The sequence below is a fragment of the Hippoglossus stenolepis genome, chromosome 9 (assembly GCF_022539355.2).
Source record: "Hippoglossus stenolepis isolate QCI-W04-F060 chromosome 9, HSTE1.2, whole genome shotgun sequence".
Classification (NCBI taxonomy): domain Eukaryota; kingdom Metazoa; phylum Chordata; class Actinopteri; order Pleuronectiformes; family Pleuronectidae; genus Hippoglossus; species Hippoglossus stenolepis.
Window position 1 is genome coordinate 27,108,983 of NC_061491.1, and position 12,393 is coordinate 27,121,375.

The 12,393-nt window shown below is 46.1% G+C and overlaps 1 protein-coding gene across 2 annotated transcripts in view; it reads right to left on the reverse strand.

Annotated features, from left to right (window-relative positions):
* The window catches only part of wdfy3 (WD repeat and FYVE domain containing 3), a 76,661-nt gene that overhangs the window by 19,729 nt on the left and 44,539 nt on the right, over positions 1-12,393 (reverse strand). Inside the window, exons 19-34 of one of the 2 annotated variants that reach the window (XM_047341322.1) lie at positions 10,352-10,570; positions 9,783-9,967; positions 8,310-8,541; positions 8,037-8,197; positions 6,034-6,145; positions 5,713-5,903; positions 5,472-5,624; positions 5,254-5,327; positions 4,985-5,146; positions 4,762-4,856; positions 4,428-4,548; positions 3,858-4,075; positions 2,252-2,442; positions 1,983-2,117; positions 1,290-1,469; positions 574-807 (exon numbers count right to left, since the gene is read on the reverse strand). In XM_047341322.1, the coding sequence (XP_047197278.1) occupies positions 574-807; positions 1,290-1,469; positions 1,983-2,117; positions 2,252-2,442; positions 3,858-4,075; positions 4,428-4,548; positions 4,762-4,856; positions 4,985-5,146; positions 5,254-5,327; positions 5,472-5,624; positions 5,713-5,903; positions 6,034-6,145; positions 8,037-8,197; positions 8,310-8,541; positions 9,783-9,967; positions 10,352-10,570 (2,663 nt within the window). Of the gene's footprint in view, positions 1-573; positions 808-1,289; positions 1,470-1,982; positions 2,118-2,245; positions 2,443-3,857; positions 4,076-4,427; positions 4,549-4,761; positions 4,857-4,984; positions 5,147-5,253; positions 5,328-5,471; positions 5,625-5,712; positions 5,904-6,033; positions 6,146-8,036; positions 8,198-8,309; positions 8,542-9,782; positions 9,968-10,351; positions 10,571-12,393 lie in introns of both variants that reach the window. The other variant, XM_047341323.1, reaches the window with a different exon arrangement.

A 12,393-nucleotide genomic window follows, 5' to 3' on the forward strand; every position in this document is an offset into this window, starting at 1 on the left:
ACAGAAATCATGACTTAAAATCACAGGCCCTGTGAACAGGTCTTGTTTTTCATGTCTTCCATATGTCTTCCTCCTCATCCACTTACTGACTCATGTGTCAATCTCATTACTGATTCACCATGAAACAGGAAGTACTTTGTAAATCCACTCTGCATTATCCAACCGGCCCCGAACTACTGACCTATGATCACAATCCTGACCTGAACAGCTCCATATATTAATATCAGTGTAGGGTCAGAGCGCCACCTATTGATCAGTGTGAAAATTGATTTGTTGTAACATTGTCCAATTGACACAAAATTGCTCACGCTACATCAGAGCCCCAAAACGCATGCAACGCAGAGACATGCGCTTGGTCATTGATCGCTCTCTCCACTAACCGCAACAGGCTTCAAAATGCATGAGCTCGGGCACGTTAGTGCTACGACGTAGCCCTAGTTATTATTATTATTGGGTCCATTTCGCTGCTGCATAGGATGATTGACTCGAATCTTAAATTCTGCGAACATGCTGACACATTTCTCTTCAGTTTGGTCAGTTTGTGGTTTGGTGAATCCGCCGCTACCCACTCACCTCCAGCAGAAGGTCGATGATGGGCGTCTGCTTGCTGGCCGGCGTCATGCACAGATTGTCCATGATCAGGACCCTCATGAAGTCGAAGACGTACTTCTTGGCCGGGTGGTTGGTCAGGGACGTCTTGGAGCCCACGTTGCAGTATTCAGACTGGCTGCGGTTCATTCCAGAGTCACCGGCGAACGCCTTGAACTCTTCGATGGGAGAACCTGCTTCATCGTCCAAATCGGTGACCTGGAACGGATGGAGGGATGAAGAGAGAAATTTAAAAACATAAATCTAGATGTGTCTTTGTTCCTCGTTCTACGCGGCAACTTTTCTCCATCTTCTTGCTTTTTTTCTGTGGATTTCTTTTTCTTTGAGTTCTGAGGAGAAAACTGCAGCGTTCTTCAATTTGTTGTTGAAACTGCAGCAGTGAAGATCGAAAAGAAATTCCAAAGGAGAAATAGCTTTAGCTTTTTAAAGCCCCTGAAGAGAGGGTCAATATGTCTGAAGCGAGTTGTTCGGGAAAGTCAATACGTGAGATTGCTTGCACCGGTGATGAGATTCCTTTGCCTTTAAACCCAAAGTTAGGCCCATTATCTCGGTCTTGGTAGAAAAACTTCTCACGCTTTGTAAATAAAGGATTTAACACAGGAGATTTGTGTAGAATAAAGTATTCCTTTGTGGTCACTAGGAGATTGGGAGTAATTTAAGTAAAAAGCGTTTGGACTCACCATCTCAGAGTAGGGCCGGATGTTGAAGGGGAAGACGGAGGCTGCCAGGGCGCAGAGGAACTCCGGACTGTGCCACATCGGTGCCAGGTCGGGCACGTTGTGGTAGAGATACCTGAAGAACTGCATGAGGGTGACGGGGTACTCCCTGAGCCAGGAGCCTTCCTCCTCTGACTGCCACGGCTGGAAAACAAATCAAGAGCTGCTGACTTCAAACAAAACCTTTCCACTCAGACTCCCTGAGCCAAAGCAGCCGAAGCTCGAAGTCCGAATCTCAGGCTGAGTCATATATAGATAAGTGGAACTCCCCCAGCAGCAGCAGTCTCTGCCACTATCGAGCCACTGCAGGAGGACGCTCTGAGAAACTGAGTGTGTGTGTGTGAGGATGGAGACGACGTGTGTGCCAAATCATTTTTTGTTGGATTATTGAAGCTTAAAAAGCCCCTTCAGAGAATCCAGGGATGATCCAGTAGCTGGTACGAAGCACATAAAGAGGATGAGCAGGAGAAACCTCACACGTTGGGCTTTTCCAAGATATAAACCTCTTTGTAAAAAAGGTGTTGAATCTAATAATTAGCAAACTAAGCACTCAGAATGTTTACGCTAAGAAATTGTGAGCTGCAGGAAGGAATGAGGGAATCTCTGAGTGTATGTCAGCTTAATACTGTGGGATGATATTGTCACGCTGGCTCCTACCAGGTTGAGCATGCTGCGGAGCATGGCCAGCAGCAGGAAGGCAGCCTCGGTGCACACGCTGTGGATGGAGCCCACCACCGTCGCACTGGAGGCTGGGATGCCAAAGATGAACGTCCAGATGGAGTCCAGGTCGAACTGAGGGGACAAACACACAAACCGGGGTAATACACAGTCAGGAAAACACAATATTATAAGTATACCAAGGGCGAGAAATGTTAGTTACTAGAGTTAAAAAAAGAAGGAAGAAGGTTGGTTGTACTAACATGTACCTGCAGGCTGTCCGGCAGCTCGGTGATGGGCTGCTGGAGGAACAGAGCCATTAGCAGGAAGTAGAGCTCGGGCACGTTGGTGTGTTTGGGCAGCAGCGTCTGCATCACAGGGAATCCTGGGAAGTGGCAGGCGTCACGGTTGATCTCTCGCAATGTGGAGCGTCCGCCGGCGCTGCGACCCACGTTGAAACCTGAAGGAGGCGGGGAACAAGGGGATGTTAGGAGAACAGCTACGGGGATTTTACTGCTGACGCCTTCGGGCACCTACAGGCAGCTCTGGATACAGCTGTTGTTCCTGGTTTTTGGTTTAACCAGGCAGGACGTGGTTAAAGTAATAACCCAGGATCTTCTAACTGAGCTAATCAGACGGGATGTATGCTTGAAACTGAGCACTAACAAAATAACTCAAAAGCATAAAGATGAGGATTTGGTTGAGCAGGAAGACAAACTCCAAATAAAACCAGTGGTGGATGTAACGAAGTACATTTAAATACTGCACTTGTACGTTATGTATCTGTACTTTACTTTAGTGGATGTATTTTCAGGTACTTTTCAGTTTACTCCACGACATATATCAGCAAATATCTATACTTCCTACTCCTCTCCACTTTAACAATACATTGCCTTACATGTTCACTTGATTTGTATTTTTCTGATATTATATATTATTTTATCATATTTATTATATTTAATATCCTATACATAATCAATACGGCCAGGTGACATTAGATCTTACCTCCCTCAATGAGAGAAAAGTGCGTTTGCAACAACAGAAACTGCAAGTACCTTTACTTTTAATACTTATCAAGTATATTTAGAAGTAAGTATATTTACAAGTACTTAGTAAAAATACTTTACTCACGTAGAAATGTTTATGTGATACTTTCACTTTTACTTGAGTAAATTTGTGTTATTTATTTGTACTTTCATTGAAGTAAAATGTCTGAGTACTTCCTCCACCACTGAATGAGACGAAGGGTTTTAAACTTGTAGAATATTTGACAAAGCCACAGCCATGAACGCTGTGAGGCCACGTCATGACTAAGGGTTTCTCTAAGGTAAGGTCAATGGTTCTCAACCTGGAGGTTGAACGGTTGAATTGTGTAGAATTAGACCATAAAAATGTCTGTTAAGCAAAAACAAAAATCGTTAGGAAGCAAATGTTCATAATCATGCAAGTTTACATTTGCTAGACTTAAGGATTTTTCTCTTTTATATCAAAAAAGAGTGAAAACCATTGAGCTCAGGAGGGGCTATGACGGCAGCAGCAGCAGCAGGAAGGTAAAAAGAAAGAAACACAAACCCTTGGCCGTGCGACGCACAAACTGCGCAGCTTTCTGTTTACTGAATGACGGCCAACTCCGTGGGAAAGCGTTGGCAGAGTGAGGAGAGGCGTCTGCTGAGCCACGTCACAACATAAAGGTTTTTACACTCGACATTATCACTGCATCCTTCTGACCTCCTCATTCACGTGGGAGGGGAAATCAATGTAGACTTCTTTAAAATATTTAACAACACTTGTTAAATATTAACTTGAGCACAGGTCCTCGTAAGACAAATGTGTAACTGTGAGGTTCCCGAAGACGCCGCGGGCGCCGTCACTCACCCATCACTGTGCCGATCTTATTGGTCAGGACGGAGTCGGTGTGGTCGAGCCAGCCGCCTCCACACAGGCCCTCCTTGAAGCGGTTGAGGGTGGACTGGTTGGAGAGCAGCACCACCAGGATCCACAGAGCTGCCGTCACCGTGCTGGAGTGAAGGTGCTCCTCCATGAACATCAGGAGCCAGTCGAAGCCCATCGTCCGCACCAGCTCGTCACACGCTCTGCAGGGGGCGACAGAGAGCAGGTAGGGGGTGAGCTGATGGGCCAACAGCCACCGATTCTTCTTAAAATACCTATTTTTGGTGACTATTCAAATACTTTCAAAACCATTCTGTTATAACGTGCTTCAGATTTTGCCACAACAAAATGTTTTGACACAACATAACTTCTGTCCATATTTTTATCCTCTACAGATCAGACTTTAATGACGAACATGTTTCAAAGATCCAGGAAACTCGGCTTTAGACTTTGACATGAATATTCATATTTTGTTGAAATGACTCCCCAGGGAATCTTGATTTTAAAAGGACAATACTTTCATGTTAAACCAACGTGAGAGGAACAAAGTCTTACTGGGCGTTGACGGTGCATTTCTCTTTGGTGGTGAAGAGCAGTCGGAGCAGGTTGTCCAACAGGCGGTTTCTCAGCAGAATGAGGTTTGCTGACAGCAGACCGCCGAAATCATCATCATTACCTGGAGACACAAGGAGAATCTGTCACAGGCTGAATGGACATTTGTTCTATAATCTATATTTCAAGTAAATATCAGATTCAAGTTGAGTTACTTCAACCACATATAAGACTTCAGATTTGCCCCGAAACGCGATGATGATGGAACGAACACAACAAGTTAACCTGCATTTGAAAACACAGACAAAGACGTCGTCACATCCGATTTTTTCGTTACCTCCGTCAAGCTTCTCCTCGTTGTTGATTTCCATGATGACAAACTTCTCACACACTGCGAACGTGGGAAGAGTCGAGGAGATGAACTGGCCGAACCTGTGAGTCGAAGATGAGACGACAAGCGTGTGTTTAATATTTGTGTGTTTGAAGTGATCTAGAACATGGCTCCTACACGTGTGTGTGTGTGTGTGTGCGTGCGTGTGTGTGTGTGTGTGTGTGCTCACCGCAGCAGGTCATACGGGTTGGGGAAGCCCTGCAGCAGCAGACTGAGCACGTTGCTGATGGCAGCGACGGTGGGCTGCGACAGGGACGTGTCTCTCAGGGTCAACAGCAGCCTCGGGATCAGCTGGAACTCCCGCAGCAGTTTGGCGTTTTTCGCCGCCTCGCTGCTCGACACACGGTGAGCGGAAACACGCAGTTAGATTAGACCAGAGTAAGAGTCGTGTTGATTACTACACAGTAAAGACATATTAAAACCACGTGTGGCACTTGCCTGGATTCTGTCAGCAGCTCTATGAAATGCTCAAACAGGGACAGATGGAGCTCGTAGGGAGCGTGGAGCCAGACCTGTGGAGCAGAAGAATCAGACTGAGGCTACATCCACATCACTGTTGGTGTGTTTATGTCAGATACATCACCCAAGATGCTTATAGCCAATCATAATGTAGGAATTAGCTGGTATGATGGCTCAATACGCCCAGAGTCCCTCACCTCGAAGTCACAGAGCAGGTCCTGGAAGGCCGTGGAGTTGGGAATGATGGAGGTTTCATGGCCGCTGTCGACTGTTCCCACCAGAGAGAAGGTGAGGTGGAGGATGTGGCTGTTGAGCAGCGAGCGCTTCTTCTTCAGCAACATGGCGAGCAGCTGCAGAGGAAGGACACGGGTTTTTTTCTTTCACCAAACTTATTTGTTGACAGTTTGAAAAACCTCCTCGTGTAGGAAGATGTCTGACCTGGTAGCCTTGAATGCGCTCCATCTCCTTACTGGCCAACGGGTTGCTCTTCACAACACACACCAAAGCTTTGACCGCTGCGTACAGCCCCTCCACATCGGACGCCATGGCTACCAGGCCCAAGATGGCTGCCGCCCCACCCACGTACTGTAGGTTGGTGGCCACAGGCTTGGGTACGAAGGCACGGACGCCTGGTGGGCAGTGACATGGAGGAGTGTGTTAACCATGAAGGACATTTTCAAATTACACTCACACTGGTTGCAACACCGCCACATAACACAGGATGTGATGCTGGTCTGGTGTCACCGTGGCGTCGTTTACCTAAATATCCAATGACAGCGGCTCCGATGGTCCGGGCCGGCCCGTTGAGGTGGCCGGCGGCGTTGTGAATCAGCTTGACCGGAGTGGCGTTTTCATGAGAGGACACGGTGAGCTGCAGACAGACGGAGGGAGGAAGGGGAGACACTTCAGTATAAAAGTCCAAACCTCATTCTCACTTGATTTAATAAGAATGTTTCACCTTTTATTCAAAGCGTTAACATTCATCATTGGGAAATTTATTCCATGTGGTTTATATTTATTAAAGTTACGTTCAGGGATGAAAGAGGAAACATTCTCCTTTTTCACAGTCACTGAACCATCAAACTATTTTTAATGAAGCTGCTGGTTTAAGGTTAAAATGTCTCATGGTGTTTAAATATAATTTTTGTTTGTTTTAGGTTTAACGATGTGACACAGCTGGTTGTGGATGTGTTTTTTCAGGGAACCAGAATTTAATGTTGAAAGCTGCAGTCTGAAATTTCTGTTCGGCTTTTATTAAACTACTTAGAATGAAATATGAGATTGATGAGGATCTTTATTCATCAATTATAACATTTTTGCCAATTCAGCAAGTAGAATATAATGCAATAACAACTACCTAAACGTGGCAGTTATTTTAATTTCTTAAATACCTGACTGCAGCTACACTAAACCTCTCCTCCTGCTCTACGACGGCTCCCTGCTGGAGGAGAAACGCTGCCTCTGCACTTCTTTGCTGTTTGCTTGCTGCGAGTCGCCTGAGCAAGGCAGGCTGGGAAATCAGTCGACAGGTGGGGAGAGATAAGGAAGGAGGACGGGGCTCATCTGAAGACCGGCCACACTTCTGGTGCGATAATAGGAGGGTGTGTTATTTAATGTGAATATTCATCCAGGCAAGTAGAGAGAGAGCAGATCTAATGTTGAAGAGAGAGTTTGACCTTAACACACCAGTGTGCCTCTCCAGATACGTGTGTGTGGGTGTGTGTGTGTGTGTGTGTGTGTGTGTGCGTGTGCGTGTGTCTACATTTAAAAATAGAAAAAGGGAGCAATAGAAACTTCCGCAGATTTTCTTTGACGTGTATTAATTATTTAAGATATGAATCTTTCCGCTCTGAAAACTTTGCAGTTTCTGCTAAAGTTCTGCAGTGAAAACATCGTCGCTCTCTGAGCCGAGGCCGAGGGAAAGAGATGCTTGTTTTCCTCCGTCAGTTCCATCAGACGGACACGATGAAGCGTGTGAGCTCATCACTCAGTCAGACTCCAGCCTTGTCCCACAGGAAAACTCACTCAGTCACCACAGCTCTAATTAAAGCAGGTGATCTCAGTGTGTGCTATTACTTTGGTAAATAAAAGATAGAAAGTGCGATTCAAACCCAAAGTCGATTACTTTGTCATCCCTCCTTTCTTTGTTCAGTGTACAGGGAGGAGCGAGGCGCCATCAGATGCTCCCGACCAGCATCGGACGGTCAGATGAGTTTCTGAAGTATTTGTCTGACGTCTTCGTGCTCTTAAACACATTTGCAGCACAGTAACAAACCAATTCCCTGAACTCAGCGTCTTGTTTCCTCACTGTGTTTGCACGAAGCCTCAAAACGCAGTGAAAGTCAGAAAGAAAGAGGAAGAGAAAGCGGGAATGCACCTCCAGGTCCCAATCATCCTATTTCACTCAAACGTTGCTTGCTTACCTCAAATTCTTTCTGCCAAGCAGCTCAACCATTTCTCCTGTGAGCATTGTTACCAACAAACCCTCACTTCTTCTTTCTTGAGAATAACCAGACCACAGACTGTACGTGTAAGTGAGCCGTGAGGTTGTGGCTTGACAATCAGACCGAACAGTGTGAACACAGAAATCGTGAGCTTCTCCTTTCCATCGAAGGAGACTTTCTCGTACAGTGTGAGGTGGATTTGATCATTTTAGAGGTCACACAGTGCACGTCCAGGTTAGTTCTTCACACAGAAGCCTAAATAAAACACATGATGCTCACGTGGTGACATTAACTCCAACAAGCACCGGTATGTCTGACCTGTTTGGCGATGGCCTTGCTGTCCAGTTTGTTGTAGACTTTCCTGATCTTGGCCACAGTGAGCGTGGACACCGAGAGAGCGTAGAGACTAAAGGACACCTTCTCCTCCGGCACCAGCGCCACCGGAGCGGCAGGCGCCACCTCTGTCTTCGAGTCTTTACCTGGAATGATAAAAAGAGACATGGAAGGTGTAAAGACAAAAGCTTACAAACCAGAGAAAGGGAGAAAACGGAGAAGATAGTAGACTAAACGAGTAGTAGTCAGACCACTCACAGGGCAGGTAGACCGCCTGGAAGCTGCCCACGTAGTTGGGTCCCAGTTCGAAGACGGCAGCGACGCTGGCGGCCGGCAGGACCTCCTCCAGGAAGTGGCTGGGCCCCAGACGCCACACCAGGTTGGAGAGCTGGCGCTGGGCCGGCGGCGTCCCCACATAGCCGTACACTGTGCTCAGCACAGGAGGGTTGGTGGAGCCGGAGCCGCCCGGTGCACTGTGGATGTAGTGAAGCTGGAGGAGAGAGAGAGGTTAATGACCCGGGTGAGGGATTTCCTGCTTTCAGCCACAAATGAATTGTCCCAGAACAGGGGGCTGATTTATCCCAGTTGACATTTTAGAGATTAATTACAAGAATAAGTAGAAATAAATAAAACAAACAAGTAAGATTAACTAGTACTGAAATAATTTGTTAATTCGTGAATATACAATCTGTGCAAATCAAATATTTCGGTGTTGTAGGTTATTCGAAGACATTTGGAGACGTGTGAACTTTCTGATCGCATGTGGTCATAAAAAAACCACATCAAAGCGACACTGGTACATGCAGACACACGCCTGAGCGACCGAGCGCGGCTCGTTGCTTCCTGTCTGTCGACCTCGGCAGGAAATGAAGCTGTAGTTATCAGCGACACTGAGAGGAAGCTGAGACTTGTGGTCTGTCGGGTTGTTTCCCTGCTCTGCTCTGTGTAGTCTCAGGGGAATCTGGGGTCACTCAGCCACACCAGTGCCGCGCTGCACGGCTGCTGGTTGAAGTCGAGATAACAGATTGTTTTTCTGAGTCTTTGTCCAAATGGAGGTCAGTGCTTTTAACGTTCTGGGCTTTGTATGTGCTGGTCCATCAAGAGAAGGCTGCGCAGCTACTGCGAAAACAGTGGTGATTATAGTATATGTAGGACTATGATGATACAGCAGTGAGCCATCTCCTCTTGTGTATTTCAATCCATTTATCCATCTTTATTACTTGCAAATGCAAATGAGACTGGATGAACATCAGCGTATCCTGCACACATCCTCCCACCGCTGCATTCATTAATCAATCAATCGTTTAAATCATTCATCAGGAAAAAAAAAAAAAAATCACATTTCTTGTTACAGCTTCTGAAATATGAGGTTTCTAATTATGTTTTTAATAATACTGAACTCAAGATCTTTGTTTTTTAACCAGTAAAGTACATTTTATTTTCAAAGATATTTTTGGACACTATGGCCTAAAATGATTGGACAGAATTTAGGTGTGAAAGGAGGAGAGAGAGAGAGCGACTGAGAAATCATCAATAGACGAATTATAGGTGAAATCTTTAGTTGAGACACTAATAAAGAAATATGTAAATTGATGACTATTACATCAAGAAGCTGTAACACACTAGTTAAATCCTGACATCTGGACCCTGGGAACGATATGGACGACAGTATTTCCCCTTGAATGACCTCAGAGACTCTTATTACAGGACGTGTGGAATCCGTCACTTTACCTTGACAGTGTTGACGAGCTGTCCGTCCAGGTACAGCGTGGCCATGCTGTTCTTCAGCATGCCTTTGCTCATGACCAGCACCAGGTGGTGCCACTGGCCCTCGGCGATCAGCTCGCCGCAGCGGAAACGAGCGCAGCAGGGCAGGATCTCATAGAAGGCGGCTTCTTCACTGGACTCGTCCGCTGCTTGATGGAGGACGGAGACAGAAGAGAAAATATTAATTGGAGGTGACAGACGACAGTGTACATGGTTCTACCAGCTTCACTGTGTAAATTACAAAGGTGATATTCTTGATTTTCAAACTATATATCAATATTTTCTACTTACTCTATCTATTATTTATTCTACTAGTTATTACATAAAGTATAATACTACATCTTCAAAACTGTGTATGTGAGATTTACACAAACACACAGAACAGTACTTCACTCGCTGCAGTTCACTCTGTGGCCTGTTCTGTAACTAGATCATTCACTTGTGCTGTTGATCTGTTGATCTGTTGTTATTACTCTGGTCTGAAAACCACACGATGCAACAGACAGAGCAGGTGAAGTGTCAGTGCTTCTTACAGTAGGTCTGCAGCAGCTCCTCCTTGGTGGAGACGGTGAGTGAGCGGTCCTTGGCCGACAGCACCACGGCCAGGCAGACGTAGTGCTGCTCCGAGGAGGTGGCCCGGCGCACGACTGTCAGCAGCCGCACCGGGTGGGCGTGAGGCGCCGCGCTGAAGCGCTCCACGCAGAACCAGGTGGAGTAGCTCAGGCCGGACGGGGGAGGAAACAAGCGCTCTCCTGAAGGAAGAGGGAGAGAGGAGAGGAGGTGAGATGTTTTAAATGACCAGGTTCAGCATCTTTATCATTGCTGACTGAAAGTTCTCACTGCAACTTTCCAGAATAATAACTGATGAGGGGTGTAATAAATAATATGATATATAATAAATAACAAGGGTAACAACGATCTGCTATCTGCTTTAAAACCACTGGTGCTTACTCTTAACTGCAGTTCCATAATTTGCAGAAGAGAAGTATTCATTCATGTATTTATTGAGTGCTGCAGATATTGTTATTTATGGACACACTGAATGTTTACTCTTGTTTTGATGCCGCCTGAACCCACTTGATATTAAAATGAATGTGGGGCCCTGCGATACATCACTGTCTACTGATACTGGCAAAGTAGTGGAAGTGTGTGATGTAAATTTTATTAATGCGTCACAGCTGCTTGACTTTATTTTGTGTAATATTGTCACTTTCATTTTGCCTGTCTGTTATTTATGATCTTGAAGATTATGTTTGCTTTTGCTCTGAACCCGTCGTGTCGTCTTATTTCACCTCCCGTTTTATTTTGTAGTCATTCCTTATTCTTCTGGCTTGTTGCAGCAGGTGTAGAATAAAAAAGATCTAAACTCATCCTTCAGGGCAGAATTAGGAAAACAGTGTTTTCTTTTATCCAAAAGTGATGAAACTGTGGAGCCACATCAAAAGAAGTGACAGTGCTTTGGACTGAGCTGCCGAAACATGACACCAGCGCTGGATAAATGAGCCTCAGACTCACCGCGCCTCGGGATATGACCGTCACTCAACAGGTGACGTGACTGGACCAAAATTTAAAATGATTCAGTGAGAGCTGGCACTGCTGCACCGTCTCTGCTCCCCGGGGCCGTTACATTACGTCTTGTGGGTGGAGCTGACCAACCCACCGTGATGTCACCCGTCGGTTTGTGACATAGATCGTTAATAAGACGGACGACGTGTCGCCGCCTCCTCCCACTATGCAGAAATGAAGCGAAAATACGAAATACAAACGCTGCCATCGGACAACTTTGGAGCCAGAGTCTGCGCCGGAGCAATCAGGGGATGAGGCCGCGGCAGTAAATTCAAGTAGTTTGGTCCATTTCCCATTCACTGACATGGAGGAGGCGGGGTTCAAAACCTATACTGCAGCCAGCCACCAGGTGGCAATCTAGACAATTTGGCTTCGCTTTTGGGAGCTGTCATTTTGTCCATCTTTATATCGATGGTGTCTACGTGAACTGCTATTTTGAAGCCTCATGTTTTTGTTTGAAGTGCTGAAGTGAATCTGCTGCACGGACACAGACGTGTGGATATCAACTGGTTTGAGAGGATACATCGATTTCTTCTGTGCATCAGTCCTGGGTGGACTGAAGAGATTGATGAATGAGCCTCTGCATGATGCCTTCCATGTCCATTTATTCATGTCCCGTGGATATGGGACAGATTTAAGTGAGAGGGAGGCAGGGATGGAAGGAGGAGGGGGTCGAGATAAATGAGGCGGGGGGGGGGGAGGAGGGAAAAGTGACAAAGAGAATAGACAGATTCAGGGCAAGAAAAGGAAGAAGGAAAAAGGGGAGAGAGGAATCGGAGATTGAGATCAGCAAGGAAAAGGATGTAGAAAAAGGGAAAGCGTGAGTGACAGGGAGAAATGAGGGAGGCAAAAAGAGCGAGGTCTATAAATAGTGTCGGATGACTGGATGGAAAAGACAAGAGGAGGACGGCGTGGGGTGGATGAGAAGCAGGAGGAGCTGGGATGAATAGGTAAACAGATGGAGGAGAGGAGACGAGAGGAATTGAGAGGAGGAGAGGAAGAAGGAGAG